This window comes from Rhipicephalus sanguineus, chromosome 10, assembly GCF_013339695.2.
Source record: "Rhipicephalus sanguineus isolate Rsan-2018 chromosome 10, BIME_Rsan_1.4, whole genome shotgun sequence".
Lineage (NCBI taxonomy): Eukaryota > Metazoa > Arthropoda > Arachnida > Ixodida > Ixodidae > Rhipicephalus > Rhipicephalus sanguineus.
In genome coordinates this window covers 82,576,304-82,596,075 of record NC_051185.1, presented here as the reverse complement: position 1 = coordinate 82,596,075, position 19,772 = coordinate 82,576,304, and the positions used below count along the sequence as shown (strand labels likewise).

Below are 19,772 nucleotides of genomic sequence, written 5' to 3'. Positions count from 1 at the left end.
GCAGCTGTGCTAGCTTAGCTGAGACCTCAAGATGAGTCGACGCACAAACGCACACGTTGTCGTTAGAGCAGTAGTTGGGAAAAATTGGGGAAGGGAACGAACATTAGCAGAAATTAGATATTGAAAGCACTGCAATAGCACTTTCGTCGAACTTTCATGTGCTCGCTTTTTGGAACATGTCACCAAACACCGCGCGGGGGGGGGGGGGGGGGGGGGCTTCTGTGGTTCTCGAATATAATTTTGCATTGCGTCGTTTCTAAGAAATACTTCTAAGTTTGCGCCCGTGGTGTCCATTTCTGTCTTGTCCGTGTGTGTGTTGCGCAGCCCAGCCAGTCATGAATGCACTGAAATAGTTTAATTTGTTAAAAAAATCGGTTGGCACAGGTGACACGGAATAACCCATCCTGTTGCTAGTTCTATATGTTGCACAGTCTCGATGATCGGCCCAACTGGCTTTGACATTACGAACGCAGGGAGCAAGCACGGTTTTACGGGGCAGGTAGCCTTCCACTATTTTGGCATTAAAACATGAGAAAAGCCCTCTGGATTTGGTGAACAAAGAACTGAATTTAAATCCCTAAGTGAATAAAATTACGAGAGGATCAGCCGTGTATCTACATGCATTTTTTAAAGAACAAGTAAGTTCTCGTATCAAGGCATTGCTTGCCCAGTGGCGGATTTCTTGCTTTCCAATGATCAACAAAGTCCTTATTTAAAGGTAGTTAAATTATCGAAAAGACTTTTTATATGCGGCAGCTACATATTTCAGCAAGCTATGAAAAAAATGATGTCAGGTGAAGACAGAAAACTTGTGCAAAAAATGGCACACAGATGCATCCCTGCGTTACAAATCTATAAAAAATGTAGTGCGCCGCGGTATTGTATTCTCTCAGTGCAGTCTCTCCTGGATTTTAGATTGACGCGCACGCATATTGTTATTTCAAGTAGCTGCGCGATGGAAAAATGGGTCTTGGCAGCCATCTGCTTCGTTACTATCACACACATGAAGCTGCAGTTACGGATGCTGCCGGAGATTTACGTAGTTTCCGTCAGTATCAAAGGCGTGAGTGATTCACATTTATTCTGTTCTGTAAGAAGACCATTTGGTGTCTGCAAAAAATGAAAAAAAACTTCTCTCGCTATTAACATTTGCTTATTAACATTGGCGAGACCGGAAGGCAGCTCAGGGTCATAGCTGTTTCTCAGCTATTAAGATATTAAGCTATTAAGCTACTGTTGCGTTCTGCAGCCGCGCAACTGCGAAAAACACGTTTTATTGCGATAGCAATTATATGGACAGTCTCGGCTGGATTTTGCCGTCGCCGTCGCCGTCGTCATGCACCGTATATGTATAAGTATGTATATATATATAAAGGCCCCAAAGAAAAATAACTCAGAAAAATGCTTCCGAAGCGCGGAATCGAACCAGGGACTTCTTGCTCCGCAGCGAGCGGCGCTATCCACTACGCCACGAAACGCAGATCCTCCACGTAGCTAACGGCGAGCGTTATATACACACCATTTAGCGCTGGACGGACTCAGAGACAGAAGGCGATATTAAGCGTTTCTTCATTACCAGCGAGGTGGCGCTAGGAGCCCGACGGGCGCATTTAAAAGTCGTCGGCGAGCTCGCTCGCTTCTTCTTATATTTGCGCATGGGAGAAGCTTGCCCTTCCGCTGTCTGCTCGCGCGGTTTTCTGGTGGCGCGGGGTAGAGGAATGTTTCACGCTTTCACCGTGATGTGCGCGCTCATGTTACGGCGCGTACGAATGTCACTCGAGCTCAGGGACGCCGCTAAACGAACAAACAGAAGATGAGCGCGAACTATCAAGTGTCACAGCTCGACACTTGAAGCACGCTAGTTTCCTTCGCTGCTTCGGCCGCCTTTGCAACAGAAGCGCTGTTCAAACTGAGAGTATTCATTGGCGAGCCTCACTTCGTATAGCATTAGTTCCTTGCTATCGCATTCATTGCTTCGCCCTTGCGGCGAAACTGTGACTTTTTTTTGTTGATACAACACCGTTAGGTGCTTAACGGTCATGCACGTTAGTAAAGAAATCATTTATTTCGTTCCTATATTGTTAAAGATGCTCGCATCTACTAATAAAGAAATCCGTAAACAGGGGGTGGGTGCTGGAGCCGACGTTTCGACAAGTGGACTTGTCTTCTGCAAGGCTAGAACTGATTCAGTTCCAGCCTTGAAGAAGACAAGTCCACTTGTCGAAACGTCGGCTCGAGCACCCACCCCCTGTTTACGGATTGTTTCATCACATGCTTCCATCTTCCACTTCCTGCCGTTTTTTCGCATTCACTAAAGCACTTAGAACATCTCGTAAGAAAGCCTGGTAGTTATGTGGTCGCTGAGTGAATGTTTCATGCTCAATTATTTTCACGCTTTTTTGCTCGAAAAACCGGGCGGCCGTCCATCGGTAATGTAACGGGCTTCGGCCCGTGAGGATAGAAAATCATTGTCATATGCAGATACATCAACACCGTATTATCGGTGTTGATACAGAAAGAAAGTATAATACAGATGCCAGAACAAGTAAGCATACTTCACAGTCTGCGCTGCAGGTTAGTCTGTGCAAAGAGTAGAATGGCCCCCCATTTATTTTTCTTCCTTTTTCAAGCGAAGATTTTTATCAGTTGCAGGTTTCTGTCGCGGCGTTAATGAGCACGAAAAACCCGGCCTTGGCGTGCATCAGAATTGCGGCCTTCGAAGGTGCGCTGGTCACGTGGGTTTTTTATGCGGCGTTTCCAATAATTGATGTTCTCTCGATCGTGGGCTTGTTGGCGATTGGCCGTTTCTGATACTGCAGTATGATCTTTTATCGATGTGTCTCGTCATTTCCCGTTGCAACATTTCACAGTTGCCTGAATATGAGTGCATGACCATCGGTGTTGCTTCCAGCAACTGAAGAGTTGCGCGGCTAAGCACGTGGATAAAGCTGCAATTCCCGGCATGGAGGAAAAAGAGTTAGGAGGCAGCGTTGCGCAATCAGAAAGAAACGAAAAAAGAAAAAAGAAAGGAAAATAGAAAGAAAGGAGGGAAGGAAGGAAGGAAAGAAGGAAGGAATGAAGGAAGGAAGGAAGACAGAAAAGTAGTAGGTCAGGCAAGCACACATCAAACTTCGCTTTCCCCCATTTCCTGATAGGGAAAGGGTTCCGGAATTTTTCTCTTGCTTTAATCGTCAGTTTCTGATAGTCGTTGCTGCTCTGTGAACTTAACTGAAGACCTGCACTTTGTCAACCATCAGCGGCATTGCCTTGCCAGGTCGCTGGCTTTAGCTTTCTTCACACGGGCTCAGGCCTTGGTGAATTTGAAGATGACCGCGGGTTTGTTGATCGAGGTAGTATAGGTGCTGGTGAACGTGGATGGTGTTGCAAACTAGTAGTTGGGAAATTATGCAGTCCTCCATCTCGATAGGTATTTCGCCATCACGGGGCAAGGAGCACTGAGAGAAAGCCTGCGGAGACAGTCTCTTCTAACGGGCACATTATGTAGAGGGGTCCAGCTTCCTCGTAATAAAGACAGAGTGGCGTGCCGTGTTGTGTACATCACGCGTCGCTTTTTCCGGGGCCGAAACTCTCATAGAAAGAGCTCCCGGAGCTCTTACGATGGTTTTCACCAGTGCCCTAAGCGCCTCTCTTTTAGTGAATAAGCATGCCGAAAGAGCATACGCAGGTGCACTATTGGCATCACGGTTGTAGTAACGGGCGCGCTGCTGCAGTGCCTCCTCTATGGTGAACGAAGAATAAAAACAGCGCTAAACACGGGACGAGAAGAGGACACATACACGGCGCTGATGTGGACACATACACGGCCTCCTCTATGGTCGCGGCTTCGCTGCGGATCTGAGCAGCAGTATGTTGTGGGTCACTGGCAAACACTGCAAATAAGTCCTGTCCAACTCCCCGCATGAGCTAGCGGAGTTTCCTCTGTCAAGTTCAGACGGGCGAGTTTGAAGAGGCCGGACATGTGCTCGATATACGTGCCTACGATCTCGTTCATGCGTTGGTTCCTGGTCTCGCGGCGCTTCTCGCGGCGCTCGGTGTATGAATACGTAGCGAGCAAATGCTGTTGAAGCTCTTCTTACGTGGATATCACCGCTTAGTGATCTCTATGCCATGTCATCGTTGTGTCCTTGAACGCGAAATACACGTGGTGAAGCTACCGTGCAGCATGTCCTCCATATCTTCGGACCTATCGCCATGGAAGGACTCAGTCACGCGTAATGGGCTCACCATGAGTTCGAATGACGTCAGCCGGCTAGTCGTCCTTGTGAAGTCGGCAGTGAGTACTGTACTGTACGGCCGCAACGATGGGAAGGGGACCAAATTAAGCAGGGTGCCCTCGAAGGTGGCGGTTTGTGCGTTGGTGTACTGGAATCAGCCGGCCAGGTTTCAGTCGTTGAGGGCCGGGATACCGCTCTCTTGCGCCCAAGAGATTTTTGATCATACCCTGCACCTCCAGCAGAATGCAACGATTTACATATATGAAGTAATATGACTTGTCTATTGTAAACGAGCTTGTGTCTGGAAACCATTTCTACACAAAAAGAAACAGTCCACGAAAGCGTCCCACACACATCTTCTCTCTTCGCCGAAAAAACTTTTTTCGAATTCTCGATGGTCATCGCCACCGTATTGGGAGAAGTATCTGCGGCAATACACGAAAGCAAAGACGAGTGAATTAAAGCAGTAGCGCCGTAGCGACCCAAAGCAGAAAACTCTAACTGCATGTGAATATCGGAGATTAATGCGTGAGAGAAGTGTAGATTATTATCGAAAAATTCAGGCGAAATGATGATGAGTAGGACTAAAAGTTACTAAGGGCCACATAAAGTACTAGAAATCGTGGCAGCCAATTCCGCGCATCTTTATAGATTGCGTTTCCTAAATACCAACAACCTAAACCAATCCCTATAACGTGTTTTGAGTTCTAGAGAAGACGTGAGCAGCCGTTTTCTTCTACGAGGAAGATCCCACCTCCCTGAAAGGCGAGGAGCAGCATAGGCTACATACTCGCAATGTACTTTTTTGTTTTTTTCCAGTTTGTAAATACTCGAGAAGTTATATGGACGTACAGCACCACTAAAATATCAGAAGCCCGTTGCAGGTATGACGTAATGCGCTCAATACAGGAAATGTTCATCACTTTCAACAGAACCGTGTTGTACAGCGGACAAAGGTAAGGATGTGTGTTACCTAGAGTAGAATGTCCGTTCATTCTGAAGGTCGCTTATTTTCTCTTCAACAGGATTACCACTGACCTACTTAGGCGGTTCAGCAGAAGGCGCGAAGAGCGTATGTATATCATCCGCAGAGGTATAGTCCAAATATATACATTCATTCTATATAACATTTCAATGACATTCACCGTCAGAAATGTACCTTAATGTACAACTTGAAGACATGTTATAGTTCTGGAGCGAAGTTATTAGGCACCCGTTCCAGCGTTAAGCGGCGTCGCCCTTGTTGGCTGTCGTCGACGGCGTGACCAGTAGAGCGAACGAGGACGAAAGAGAGAGAACGCGGAGTCTGTCGATATCACGAGCCACTGGCCTGCCAGCCTTGCTTGGCTTGCTTCCTCCGTCACGCGCGCTGGCCGCTCCGTCGGAGCTCTTGCGCATGCGTGCACTACAGCTGGCTTAGCTATTCCTAACAGGGCTGTCGGCCTTTCGCTTTGTTCGCGGCGCCTGCAATGCACAGAGTGGTGTGCGTAGCACTCGAGCGCTGCCAGTTTCTGTGGAGATATGTAACGAGTGCTATATTGATACGACTGCGGATATCCAAAACTTCAAAAATAGTTGGCGTTGCACGAACACGAAGCTGCGCTCCGAATTCGCATTAGGTAGTATCGTAATCGTCGGTGAATTATGTTCAGAATTCCCCAGCCAAGCATAGACTTTTGAGTAAATTTTGTAAATTTCTCAAAGAAGAGAAGTTGAAAAGAAGAACATAAATGCATACACTGCGCTTTGTATGCTTTGTGTGTGTGTATGTTTTTAGCACTGTATTCATTGCGCAGTTTAAAAGAAATTGGTGAATTTAAGAGTCGAGAAACCCAACAACACGCGTTTCTTCAAGTATACGTGACCCAAAATAGGAAAAGAGTGACGATACTGCAACTATACTGGGTTTTATAGACCTATAACTGCACCGCACCCATAAGCCCAAGCCCATGTTGCTCAGCGCCTTCTCTACGAATATAACTGGCTTCTTTTAAAATGGCCCCGGCAGCTCTAAGCTCGCCACTGAGATCTGCTATTAGAGCTGCCACGAAGAGTAATCAGTGTGTACATGGCCCATAACATTCGTTTAAAGCTCAACAGTAAAGATTATTAGGCCTTTATTTTAACCAGTTACTCTGTACTGCAATATTACTCCGTATCTGTTACCGTTTAGGGTCTACGCATGTAGCAATGTTTTTATTTTTCTTTTACCCCTAGTACAGTACAAACTCGATGCAAGAAGTGATGACCATGCTCGAATGATTTCGCTAAATCGGGAATGCTGTAAAATCAAAAAAGCGATTTTTCGATCCTTCCAAATTTGGAATTGTAACGTAGCGATATCTAAAAGGTACCACACCATTCTGTTTGCTGGCAAACCACGCCTGCTCGGTTAAAAAAATTAGGGCAGCTTCGAACTAGTGGTGCCATGCCTGAAGGCATGGCACCACTAGTTCGAAGCTGCCGGCATGGCACCACCAGTTCGGAGCTGCTTTAATTTTTTTTAACCGAGCAGGCGTAGTTTGCCATGCTTTTTTTCCTTTCTCTCTATCTCTTTCTATGTCTCGTTTTCGTCTTTGGCTCCATCTCTTTCCCACTCTCTCTACTTCTCTCACTTTCTTTGACGTTCTCCCTTTCTTTCTCTTTCTGTTTCGCTCTCTTTTTTCTACCTCTTCTTTTCGTGTGCTTCTACAAAATTCTCTTTCTGTGTATTTTTTCTCCGTCTTTCTATCTTTTTCTTCTTTGTTCCCTTTCTTTCTGCCTGTTTCTGTCTCTCTTTACTCTCTCTCTATACTCGTGCTCTCGACCAACAGAGTTATTGCATTTGACCTGGGAGAAATCGGTACACGTGTTTTCGGAGCGAAGCAGAAGGCGAAGAAGGTGGCGAAAGCACGAAGAGGACGAAGGCAACGCGTGCAGGTTCATGACAGTAGCTCTTAAAATTTTCAGACTTTATGATCCGCCCGACTCTTGGCCGATCCCCCTGAGTGGGTAGGTGCCATCATCCCAGGAGCATCATCATCATCATCATCATCATCATCATCATCATCATCATCATCAATTCGCTCTGCAGAGACTAATGGTCGGCTTGAACAGCTATGCGGTTAAATGTCCGCGAGGACCGCCCGATGGCGGCCCAGACACAGGAGACACCATGTCCGGGCGATGCTGGCAAGGTAGATGTATATTATTAGGGTGGCTTGTTGGGCAAGTTGGTACATAGTTCTTCGTAAGGAAGTGCCAGCAGCACTAAAGAGAAGAAACTGAGCCAGGAAAAAGAGACAGGAACAGGTAGGATGCTGGACTAACAACGGACTTTATTTCGACGAAGACGCGAACAACAGTTTCTTCTCTTTTCTTTAGTGCTGCTGGCATTTCCTTACGAAGTAGATGTATGGTCACGTGAACCTATGACAGCCTATTCATATGCGATTAGCGGAGAATGAATGCAGTGATTGTGCGAGAAGGCATAGCCAAAAAGGTGCGAGGAGATGATCAGTGCTAGTTGTCGCATAAACCGTGACGTAAATAAAGCAACCACCGTCGCCTAAGGTACCACCCGGTACCTAAGGGCGCTACCGATTTCCGAGTTGTTCTGTGCACGGGCGGCTTGCAGCCTTGTCATTGTAAAGCTAGGGCCGCAACTAGGTTGCCTAAATGTTTTAACGCGATAGCGTTATAGAGCCCGCGCTCGGAGAAAAACCCGTCTCCGTAAAAATTACAAGGAAATCACCGCTTTTCAGCTGAGTTATTCCAAGGAAAACGGCGTTAAATCATGTTTGCTGGCCAAATAGGTTCGTTAATTCGGGTTGATGACAACACTGAGTCCCATGGGTGTTTGCCGGGGACTGAACATTTCTTTGTTATATCGGAAATTTCGTAAAATCGGGTTTTATTAGATCAAGTTTAAACTGTATTTAAATAAAAACTCTCGCTCGATGATCACGCAATGCGCAAATAGAAGTGAACAGTGATACATAGGGTGGCGGTGCTGAAAACATTTATGAACCGTTAAATGGTTACACAGAGATGATTGGGTTGGTGCTATATTCGCGTCCTTTCCTCACAGTACAAGGTGGAGCCCCTATTCCCGGGCTTCATTGGCAAGCAACGCCGCCTGCGTCGGCTGAACGAGCGCCTTTTGGGCATTGAGGCCTTGACAGCCGAGCAGGGCCGCATCCCAGTTCATTCTGGTGGCGTTGGGATTAGAGGGAGACATGGGTTCGATTGGCACGCCCAGACTACGTGGGATATGTCAGCAACCTCTCGATGGAACTGGCACGCGCCATCAAAGGATGGGTTGCAATGTTTTTGCACCGCCGGGTACAGCACATGGTTGGTGAGAAGGTTCAAAAGGAGGCGCTGGTCAGCGCTATCCAGTCCTTTACAAGGGTCCGGTTAGTTCCTGTGCTCCTCCTTGCAGTAATCGGTGACGTCTTCGAATGAAAGAGCCAGATTGTCCGATTGGGAGTAGGCTTCCAAAGACAATGATATAGCCTGGAAAGAGAGTGCGCGGGCGGCTTGATCGGCCTGTTCAGTTAGCTAATTTCCCTAGAAGCCCTGGTGATCGGGGTCCCAAATCAAATTACGCGGAGTTGGTTTGAGGTATCGGCACCTAACGTGCACTATGCGCTGAGAAAACGGAGGAACCCACCCTAGCTCATATGTGCGACAGGTCTCCCCGCGAGTCGGTGATGATGTATTTCGACGAGGGATAGGTGAGAGCCAGAGCGATTGCAATCTCCTCCACGCCTGTTAGGCTGTAGAGATTGAAAGTGAGCCGGTTCACTGTGTTTGTGTTGCATACGACTGTGGCCGCATACAACTCCCCCGTGGTGTCGGCCGGCAACATCCACGCAACACACGTGTTGTTGGTGACCAAAGTGTCGCTGCGACGCTTCCACGCGTGCCTTGCAACGGCCGCTGTGGCCATCTCTGGACAGGTTGCCGGGAACAGGTCGGACCCTGAGGGCGCATCTCCAGGGTTCTAGTACTGTCTCCCTTTTCTCAGTGTGGTAGTCGCGGTTGAGGCGTAGCCGGCTCAAGAGGCGGCAACTGCAATGGGTTTTTGCAAGACCCATGTATTGATTGACTTGGCGGGCTTCTCGAAGCTCCCGGAAGGTGTTTACCACGCCTAGGGCCAGAAGTGTCTAGTTGGACGCCGCGATCGGTGGATGAGTTTTCGGTGGATGAGCTCCAGTTTGTCATCATCGTGTTTACGCAGTGTCCAGTAGGTGGTCGAGTAGATAATTCCCCTCGTTATGAAAGTATGGGAAAGCCACAGTGCATCCTTGCTTCGTAATCAGCCGCGGCTGTAGGATATCCGGCGGACCATACAGCCCGCTTGGTCTCCCACCGTGCGAAGTTTGGCTAGATTGGTGTCGGCTCTGCGTTCGTTGTTTATGAAAAGGCCAAGGACTCGAACCTCCTTGGCTTCCCGGATGGGTCTGGAGGGGAGACTGATGCGTAGCTGAGTTGTGTCCCGAGGGGAGGGACGTACGTGCACAAATTTTGATTTAGCTGGGGCTCACTAGCGTCCGCAGTAGGTCGCGTAGTCGTCGACTACGGTTGCTGCTGATTGCAAGCATGACTTCCTGTGGCCCAGGTTACCTTGCGTGGCTACTAGCGTGGTATTATCCGCGTGAAGAGCTTGATGTATCCCGGGCAGAGAAGCCAATTAGGAGGGAAGATGAAAATGGTCCGTGTTCCGCATCTTGCATGCGTATGTAGGTTTGATGGTCTGTAAGTAACTGTCTAACGTAACTCAATGTTTTGTAAACACAATTGGTGCGACTCAGGTTGTCCACGATTGCTTCATGCATGACGTTATCAAATGCACCTTTAAGATCCAAGGCCAGGACCACCTTGTCTTGGTGGGTACATTCCACAGAATGGAATATGTCATGGTATAGCTGCAGAAGTATATCCTGTGCTAACTTCTCACCACGAAAACCGGACATGGTGTCCTCGAAAATGCGCTGTGTTTCGAGAAAGTCAGAGAGTATGTCGGAGACCATCGCCTCCACCAGCTTGCCGACACAAGACGTCTGAGAGATACGGCGAAGGTTCTTCGTTTCAATGGGTTTGGTCTCACTTTGAATGGGATAAAGGTCACAAGAGCCGACTTCCAGCCGTGAGGGCAAGGACTCTCTCCGTCCCAAATGCTATCGACCTACTTAAGGAGCACGGCGTAGGCAGCGTCTGGAAAGTTGGCCAAGAGCTTGACCGTAAGCTGGTCACAACGTGGTGCATCGTCACGCTTCATCTTACGTAAGGCCGCGCCGAGGTGGTGGAGCTAGAAGGGGGTGTCGAGGTGCGTGTTCTCTTTGCCTGCGTACGAGTACCGGGCCGTCCAGGGATCCTTGATGGTTCACAGGTATGAGTTACTGAGCGTGTGCGCTAGCTGTGTTGTCGTTCATGTACACTTGAGCATGACCCTACGTAAGTGGCGTTGTGTTTGCGTGCGTGTTTGTGTTGGATTGATGAGAGCGCGGAGCAGGCGTCACGTGTTGCGGCGATACATCTGACACTCAGCTGTGTTGCACCGATCCACCCGGTTAGTGCCGGCTAGCTGAGCAGCATATTCCGCGGCTTGCTGGGCGAGTTCGAGGATGCGTTTCTTGAGGCGCCTATGTTTCTCTTTTAAATGCGAAGCATTTCTTAGCGAATTTCTACGACTTTCAATCAATCAATCAATCTATCTATCTATCTATCTATCTATCTATCTATCTATCTATCTATCTATCTATCTATCTATCTATCTATCTATCTATCTATCTATCTATCTATCTATCTATCTATCTATCTATCTATCTATCTATCTATCTATCTATCTATCTATCTATCTATCTATCTATCTATCTATCTATCTATCTATCTATCTATCTATCTACGACTTTGTGTTCTCCTGGCCGTTTCGTTAACGGGATGTATACCGAAATTGGTATGGCACAACATGACTGTATGACGAACATAAATGTCAGATCATAAGATGAACATCATAACATGCGTTTTATGAACAGCATGACATACATGCCTCGGTCTTGGTGCGCTTGCGGCCGTTTCGTTAACTTGATATATACCAAAATTCGTATGGCGCGACAAGAGTGTATGAAAAACATAAGTGACAGGTCCTATTGCGCAAATTATGACGCACATGTCATGCACAGCATGATTTAAATGACATGGTCTTGGTGCGAGCGCGGGCGTTTGATTAGATGCATATATACCAAAATTGGTTCGACGGCACATTTCTGTATATCGAACATAAATGACAGATGGTAACATGAAAATCATTATATGTATGCCATGTACGTCATGACATGCCTAGCTCATGGTGTGCTCGTGGCCGGTTCGCTAGCTTGACACACACCAATATTTGGCATTGCGTGACGCGACTATATGAGGAACATAGATGACGGCTGGTAACATGACAATCATCACATGTATGCCATGTAGGGCATGATTCACATGTAACGCTCATGGTGCGCTGGGAGCCGGTTTGCTAGCGCTCGCAGCCGGTTTGCTACCAAAATTGGTATTGCGTGACTGTACGACGAACATAAATGACGGCTGGTAACATGACAATGATGACATGCAAGTCATGTAGGCCATGATTTACATGGAACGCTCATTGTGCGCTCACGGCCGCCTCGCTAGCTTGACATGTACCAAATTGGTAGTGCGTGACGTGACTGCATGACGAACATAAATAACAGGTCATGCATTGTGTGTACCATAATATATGTTTCAGTACCATGGTATACACCATACAGTACATGCACGCATGTATGCATGACAAACATGCGATATATATTGCACTAGACGTCGTGACATGAATGATTTCATTTACCTCAAGGACAAACAAGGTGACGTATGCAGCACTTTGCTGGCTGCTTCGCATTACACCAATTCTCACAGTGGGCGGAATCTGCCGGATTTTTTCCATCGTTTGGGGAGGCTGTGGTGGACCTCCCAGATGGAGGAGGTGGTTGTTCACGTCCATTTGTGTTTCCGTGAGTTGTATCTACTGTTCTTGTTGTTTGAGTGTAGACGTCAGCTATGTTGATCAGGCGTCGTGTCCCAACTGAAGAGAGTCTGCGATAGGTAGAGAGGTGCAGAAAGTCGTGAAGTCCGGGACATGGGTTATTGTTGGTGGCCGTTTCAAGGGACGCGTGTAGTTTAATAGACAATCATCACTGACTAGAGTGTCCTGTGTACTTAGGCAGTCGGCATGGCGTATTTTGAGTGTAAATGTCAGGTCCGGGCAAGTGTCCTGTCGAATCGATTTGCCGACACGCGTTGGGTTGGCGGTGTCTGTGTGGAGGGTGAACCCAAGGGTGGAAAGAAGTTCCGCAAGCTTGCTTCCACGCGTGCCCTCCCGGGGGCACGCTCAATGTCGTTGAAGTCGCCGACGATCACGAGGGGGGTCCCTTCCGGCCACCTGCATAGCTTGAGTGAAAGTTTCGTTGAACGTAACGTTCTTAAATTTCGGGGGCAGCAAATGTTTCGAATATGTGCATGTTGGTCAGACCTCTTTATTGCAGCACCGACACCACCGTGTATGGCGAAAGTGGTGTTGTGGGGACTGTGATCTCTTGCGCAGTATATTGCTTGCGAGCAAGTAAACATGCCTGCGGGTTATGTTTAACTGTAGTGCACTTTGTGAGCTTGACGCAGGCGCCGGGTTGCTGAAGGGCAACCACAGCAACAAGGAACTCAAAGGTCTCAAGATAGAGACGGAGATTAGGCGGCTTCTTGCGGTCCTTGAGACCTCTGCAGTTCCACTGTGTTAGTAAAACGGCTGAGTTGCTCATACATGGGGAAGTGGTCACGTAATACACAGTATTAGGATGTATTCAGTGGCGAAAATAATGTGGTGCGATGAGGGTTTTGTTAACTGGTACTGTGAGTGAAAGAACACAAACTAAACATAAAAATAGATTCAGCGGTGACACAGCTAATACTTCTGCTATATGAACCTGGCCAATAAGCTGTAGGCTGTTTCGAATGAAGTAGCTGAGATAATGTGATCAATATAATGAATTGCTGAGGCGTATAGCAGGTTAGATGGGAATAACGCATTTTTTATATGCAGGTAGTTTGACCATAGTAGATGTTAGCGGCCTATGCACGGAATGCATGCCCGGGAAGAGGTTGTTGAGTAGTTATGGATGAGCATCAATTTATACTAAATCATGTTCACTGTCCGAGCGCCATCAACAGGTAACATTTCTTTTAATATCGCGTCATAGTAGCATCAATTTTGAATTCCGTTAGGAGCTTTACAGCCGCAGCCGATGGAAACTGTTGGGAAGCCTTCACGTGTAGACGCCTTGTATAGAGGCCAGCTGAATCTTCCAGTTGTGTTTCAGCGCGCCTAAGGATCATGGCTGCCTTTGATACATGCGATTATAAAGTTGCATATATACGTGATATATTTCAGATCTGTCTGCAGCAGTGACAATAATTCTCGTGTGATTTTCTTTGTGTTCCAGGCCGAACACTGTCTTCAGAAACCATCTTCTACAAGGCTCCGGACTCTTCTTGTGCAGTAATTGTGTTGAAATCTATGATTCAGAGTACGTTCTGTTGTTTTGTACTCCAACTGAAGCGATACTTTTTATGTTAGTTGAGCAATATTTTGTTGAATCGTTATCAAAAGCGTATGTATATTTGCAGTAAGTTGTTATCGGTCCATTTCTGGCTCTCTTTCAGCTCTGAGTTTTCGTGGGTCGTCAGTGGTCTACTGAGCCTGCCGCTGACATTCGCACTCTTGTGAAGCGGTTGCGGGCCGTCGATGAAAGGAAAAAGATAATATAGAACGATAGAAATGGCTATATGATTACTGATTTACCTTCTCAGGGTTAGCGCTTGATTTTTGTGAATCGCTCGCGGAGCAGGTACAATTTACAGCCAACACAAAGTGACGAAGACATCGCTGTACATTCGTAGTCCCAGTCTTGAAATGCCGGAAGTTGAAGCGAGGCTTCGGCGACATTTTCTGCACAACCAATTACTATCACTTCAAGCCTTCACCTTCCCATGTAATTCTGTCTTAGCGGAAACCAATATAAATGTAGATTTGAAATATTGCAGAGATAAACTCGGAGAACGTTACTGCACGTAAAACCACCCGCCGTGCTAACTAAGCAGCAATGGCGCTGACCTGTTTAGCATGAGGGCGTGGTTTAGATTCTCAGCAATGGTGACCCCATTTAGATGAATACAAAGAAAAAAAAACGCCAGGCCTGCGCTGAAACCGCAGCACAGTCACAGCGAAAGCAGGAAGAGCGGCGTTTCTAGAGCCCGTTGTAAGCTCTCTTGGGGCTACAATACAAGTACACTAGAAAGGTACCCACTACGCCATAAATTACAATTTTTGTGAAGTTGGGAAGCACCTACTAAGTGATTAGTCGTCATTCTGCGGAGAAGCGAGGTACCAGCTACACGTCTGTAAGGCATTATGTGCACTTTGTTGACGCGACGACTGATGACGATGAAGAATTATGGCTCAGCTCTTTGTAATGGGTTGGAAGCTTTAAACGGCCCACCAGTTATGTAATTTGCATTGGGTGACGCCCGGTCGCTATCTCCCTCTCCCGTCATGCTGTATAACATACGTTGACGTGGGAGAGAGACGGGGGGGGGGGCGAAGAACTTTACTGAGACCCCGAGGAAATGGATCAGCGCTTATGGGCTTCCTTGGCAACCAATACAAGTGCACTTGCGAGGAACCCACTACGCTATAAATCATTGTAATTTTTGAAAATAGGGCAGCAGGCACTGTGCCATTTTTCGTCATTCTACGGAGAGCATTGGTACCTGCTAAACGCATGTAAGGTATTATGCGCACTTTGTTGATGCTGTGCCTGATGACGATGAAGAATTATGGCAGATCCCTTTGTAATGGGTTGGAAGCATTACACAACCTACTCGTTGCGCAGTTCGCATTGTGTGACGCCTGGTTACAGAATACGCGTTGTGCGACGCTTGGTGCTTATCTTAATCTTCTACCACGCTATATCGCATATGCTAATGTGGTTCCTTCCCGACATGAAGCCTGTATAGGACCTTTTACAGCGAAAGCTGTTATGAGATCATTTCACCGGCCGTTTTTGGCACCGTATTTGTCCGCCGCCGCCGCCGCCGCCGGTGTCCGTAACCAGTATCGCTCGAAATAAAAAAAAACGAAATAAGAAACAAATTCCAGGATGGAACGAGGTTCGAACCTGGGCCTTCTGCCTGGGAGCCCAGTATTCAACCTCTGAGCCATGCCGGTTTTTTTTCTTTATTCCCGACTTACACATTTGAAGTCACTGGTTACATAAATAAAACGCGTCGGCGCTTGAAACTGCTTTGCAAAAAGGTCCTATACAGGCTTCATGTCGGGAAGGAACCACATTAGCATATGCAATATAGCGTGGTAGAAGATTAAGATAAGCATCAAGCGTCGCAGAACGCGAATTCTGTAACCAGGCATCGCACAATGCGAATTGCGCAACGAGTAGGTTGTTGAATGCTTCCAAGCCATTACAATGGGATCTGCCATAATGCTTCATCGTCATCAGGCACAGCATCAACAAAGTGCGCAGAATGCCTTACATGCGTTTAGCAGGTACCAATTGTCTCCGTAGAATGACGAAAAATGGCACAGTGCCTGCTGCCCTACTTCTCAAAAATTACAATGATTTATAGCATAGTGGGTTCCTCGAGAGTGCACTTGTATTGGTTGCCAAGGAAGCCCATAAGCGCATGATCCATTTCCTCGGCGTCTCAGTAAAATTACAATGATTTATAGCGTAGTGGGTTCCTCGCAAGTGCACTTGTATTGGTTGCCAAGGGAGCCCATAAGCGCATGATCCATTTCCTCGGGGTCTCAGTAAAGTTCTTCGCCCCCCCCCCCCATTTCTCTCCCACGTCAACGTATGTTATACAGCATGACGGGAGAGGGAAATAGCGACCGGGCGTCACGCAATGCAACTTACACAACTGGTGGGCCGTTTAAAGCTTCCAACCCATTACAAAGGGCTGAGCCATAATTCTTCATCGTCATCAGTCGTCGCGTCAACAAAGTGCACATAATGCCCTACAGACTTGTAGCTGGTGCCTCGCTTCTCCGCCGAATGACGAATAATGGCTTAGTAGGTGCTTCCCCACTTCACAAAAATTGTGGTTTATGGCGTAGTGGGTACCTTTCTAGTGTACTTGTATTGTAGCCCCAAGAGAGCTTACAACGGGCTCTAGAAACGCCGCTCTTCCAGCTTTCGCTGTGGCTGTGCTGCGGTTTCAACGCAGGCCTGGTGTTTTTTGCAAAGCAATTTCAAGCACCGGCATGGCTCAGAGGTTGAGTACTGGGCTCCCACGCAGAGGGCCCAGGTTCGAACCTCGTTCCATCGTGGAATTTTTGTCTTATTTCGTTTTTTTCTTATTTCGAGCGATACTGGTTAAGGACACCGGCGGAGGCGGCGGCGGACAACTACGGCGCCGAAAACGGCCGGTGAAATGATCTCATAACAGCTTACGCTGTAAAATTGGCGATGCTTGCACTACGTCGCCCAAGGCTTGAAACAGCGAACCTGGACGATTTTGATGATTGAACAAAATTTTGCTTTAGGCTGTAAGCAAAACATCGAAAATATTTGTTCACCTAAATTTGGGGTATTTGTAGCGCTTTAATGCAAATTTGGTCTGTGTGTTTTCCGTGTGCCTTGTTACTGCAACGGAAACGGGCATTTTCAGCTATACGCAGAGTAGTGAGTGTAGCCACCGTTTCCGCTAGCATGTCACTAAATAAGAAACTAAAGAGTGAGTCAACAAATTTTAAAAAAAGCAAATAAGTTCAAGGAGACCAGCATAGAGCCGGCCGGTCTGTCTGGTTTTGCGCTCAGCTCGTGCCCTCCTGCCTTAATACTGTGGAGCATATTTCATCATCCGCTCCACGCAAGGCGGTGCATGTGAGGGCACTAATTTTGCCTGTAAGCAAACGTGAGGTCACAATATAGAGCTCGAGGCGATGGTGTTATGTAAGATGTATGTTGAAAGCACGACAGTCGTATGGACTAGCGGGTGACATTGAACTTCTGTGACTTAATTTTATGTGTTGGAAATATTTGTTGTGCGGCAATGGATATATACAACTTCGGGGGCGATCGTTCCATAGTGGGCAAGTGCTTCTAAGAAGCAAGGTGCAGATGGCCATTGGACCAAATTTTGTTGTTTTTGTCGTACCTCATGCGCGTACATTTACAACATGTGTTGTAGTAGCACAGAAGACCGTGCCCCAGCAAATACGTCATACTCATATATTTCAGATTTGTTCGCGCGTGCAAAATAGCCTCAATAATAACAATTGTTGGGGTTTTACGTGCCAGTAACACGATATGATCACAAGAGACAGAGTAGTGGAGGGCTCCGGAAATTTCGACCACCTGGGGGCTTTTAAAGGGCACTTAAATCTAAGCACACGGGTATTTACATTTCTCCTTCATACTACATGCGGCTGCCATGACAGGTGTTCAATCGTGCGACCTGCAGCATGCCAAGTCAAGCATTATAACCACTACAACACCGCGGCAGGTACAGAAGCACTGTCCAAAAGATGCAAGTGCCATTGTTAGGTTTGGCTCTGATTGAATGCCTTACAGTTCTTGGATAAGCGTTCTGAACGCAGCCTTGCGTCATTTTCTCTCTTTCCAGATCGAAGTTGGTATGGTGATCTTCGAGTGAGAAATTCTTCTATCACAAAGGACCTATTCCCAGAGTGCGAAAGGCGATTCGCTCAGCTTGCGCGCTGCGGAAGAGTAATTTATAGTCCAAGTTGCTCACAGGAACTGCGTGATACACTTTGAAGCCACAATGTGTAATGTAACGCTCGCCAAAAGCGCAACAAGGGGAGCCCCCAAGTGACACTATTTACATAAATACACAGCGTCGCTGGCATGCCATGTGTCAAATAAATAAAGCCGAATGTGTTGTTGCTGTCGCCTCCACGTCGTATGGCGATCTTCCATTCTGACTACGCATTGGCCGGCGTTCCTGCGCATATGCTGCAGAATACAGCTACAACAGGAAGACAGCCACGCTTACGGAAAAGCCCCGCCTTTGTGAGCTGGTATTTCGAGACTACGAGTATTCCCGAGGACATCAGGCAGAAAAAGTTTTCACTCATGTCATAGACATATGAATGAAGACATTTTGTGTACGCCACAGTAAGTACAGAGTGTTTTGGGGCGAAAGATAGCAGAAGTGTTTACTAATAAACGAACACACGCCATCATTATTTATTTAGTGTTTTCAGGGCTTCGCATTGCTTATTAGAAGCGATAAAGCGGAGGGAAATACCATCTCTTAAGTACTTTTAAAAGTGAAAACGCAGAATAAAGATGCATAACAGTTCGGGAGATTCAAAAACACCGCGGCGTTTGTAAACAGCATGCTAGGAAAGCTAAAGAAGTTCTACGAGCAAATTTTTTATTTTTAAAGACGATAGTCTTTCTTGGGGAACTTAAACGCAGAAATTTTAATCTGTCTTTCTGTCTGTCTGTCTTTCTGTTTGTCGGCACGTCCCTCGATTCAGCCACTCGGCCACAGTTGAACCACTTGCCCAAGGGCCAGCCATCGTGAACGGCTGACTAGGTTCATACTTGTGTACATTGTTGATCAAAAAGCAAACATTACGCATATCTGAGGCGCAACATCACTAGGTAAGTATTAGGTGGTGTGTTCCTTTAATAGAAAATACATAGATACGTAATTCTAGAGACCCTAGCTTCTTAAGCTGCGCTGAAAATGCGACTGCGCCGAAACTTCGCTTCCTCCGGGCCCTCTGCACGAGCTCATTGTTGTGTTTCGGTTTCGGTTCAGTATTGCACTGTACGAGTGCCATGGGGCGCCGCTCTGGCATTCCTGCTTTACCCAGGCGACGTGAATATAAAAGAGGGTGTGGAGAGTACTCGTTGAGTACGGACGTTTCTTCTGCTTCGGCGCTTCGCGCGAAGCCGTGTGTTCGGGCTGGCTGGCGTCCCCGCCGGTCGCGTTGGTCGCCGCCGGTGTTCGCCTGCTGCTGCGCCGGGACTACCAGCCCGCAACACAGCATTCACGTTTCCCGACGTATTGCCAGATGGCGTTCATATCTCACGCAGCGCCTCTTCTATCGTCTTTAGACGACATTTGCAGCGAAGCACGCAGATACGCGGCCAATCTTTGAAGGAAGAAACAAGGCGAGTGAGAACTCATCGGTTTATTACGAGCTGATTTACAAACGCCGATCTTAGCCGAGCAAGTAAATTCTGCTACGAAAATAAAAAACGAACATGTGCCGTTGATAGCTCCATATTGTCATATGGAATGGCTGTAGTATGGGTTATTATTTTTTATAGGAATCAGCTTTAACACTAAAGTCATACGTGTATCCATACAAGGAGCTGCAGCTTCGTTAGAGGATACCACAGAAATATAAGTTTGCAGAGTGTGTACTGTAATTCAGGCGTCACAGATGCCGTTGACGTGGATGTACCCGAGCACGTAGACGGCTAG

General features: G+C 47.1%; 1 protein-coding gene across 1 annotated transcript; it reads left to right on the top strand.

Moving 5' to 3' along the window:
- Positions 1-906: 906 nt before the first annotated feature.
- LOC119406996 (uncharacterized) lies at positions 907-18,222 on the top strand. Its single transcript, XM_037673819.1, has 5 exons — positions 907-1,063; positions 5,055-5,191; positions 5,261-5,328; positions 13,733-13,816; positions 17,934-18,222. Exons 1-5 carry the CDS (start codon positions 956-958, stop codon positions 18,083-18,085), a joined length of 549 nt encoding a protein of 182 aa, XP_037529747.1. The 5' UTR covers positions 907-955; the 3' UTR covers positions 18,086-18,222.
- Positions 18,223-19,772: the final 1,550 nt, after the last annotated feature.

Coding starts and splice junctions, on each gene's coding strand:
- LOC119406996 (XM_037673819.1), top strand. CDS start 956: ATGGAAAAATGGGTCTTGGCAGCCATCTGCTTCGTTACTATCACACAC. Junction 5,192..5,260: donor GTGTTGTACAGCGGACAAAG/GTAAGGATGTGT, acceptor TCTCTTCAACAG/GATTACCACTGACCTACTTA. Junction 13,817..17,933: donor GTTGAAATCTATGATTCAGA/GTACGTTCTGTT, acceptor CTCTCTTTCCAG/ATCGAAGTTGGTATGGTGAT.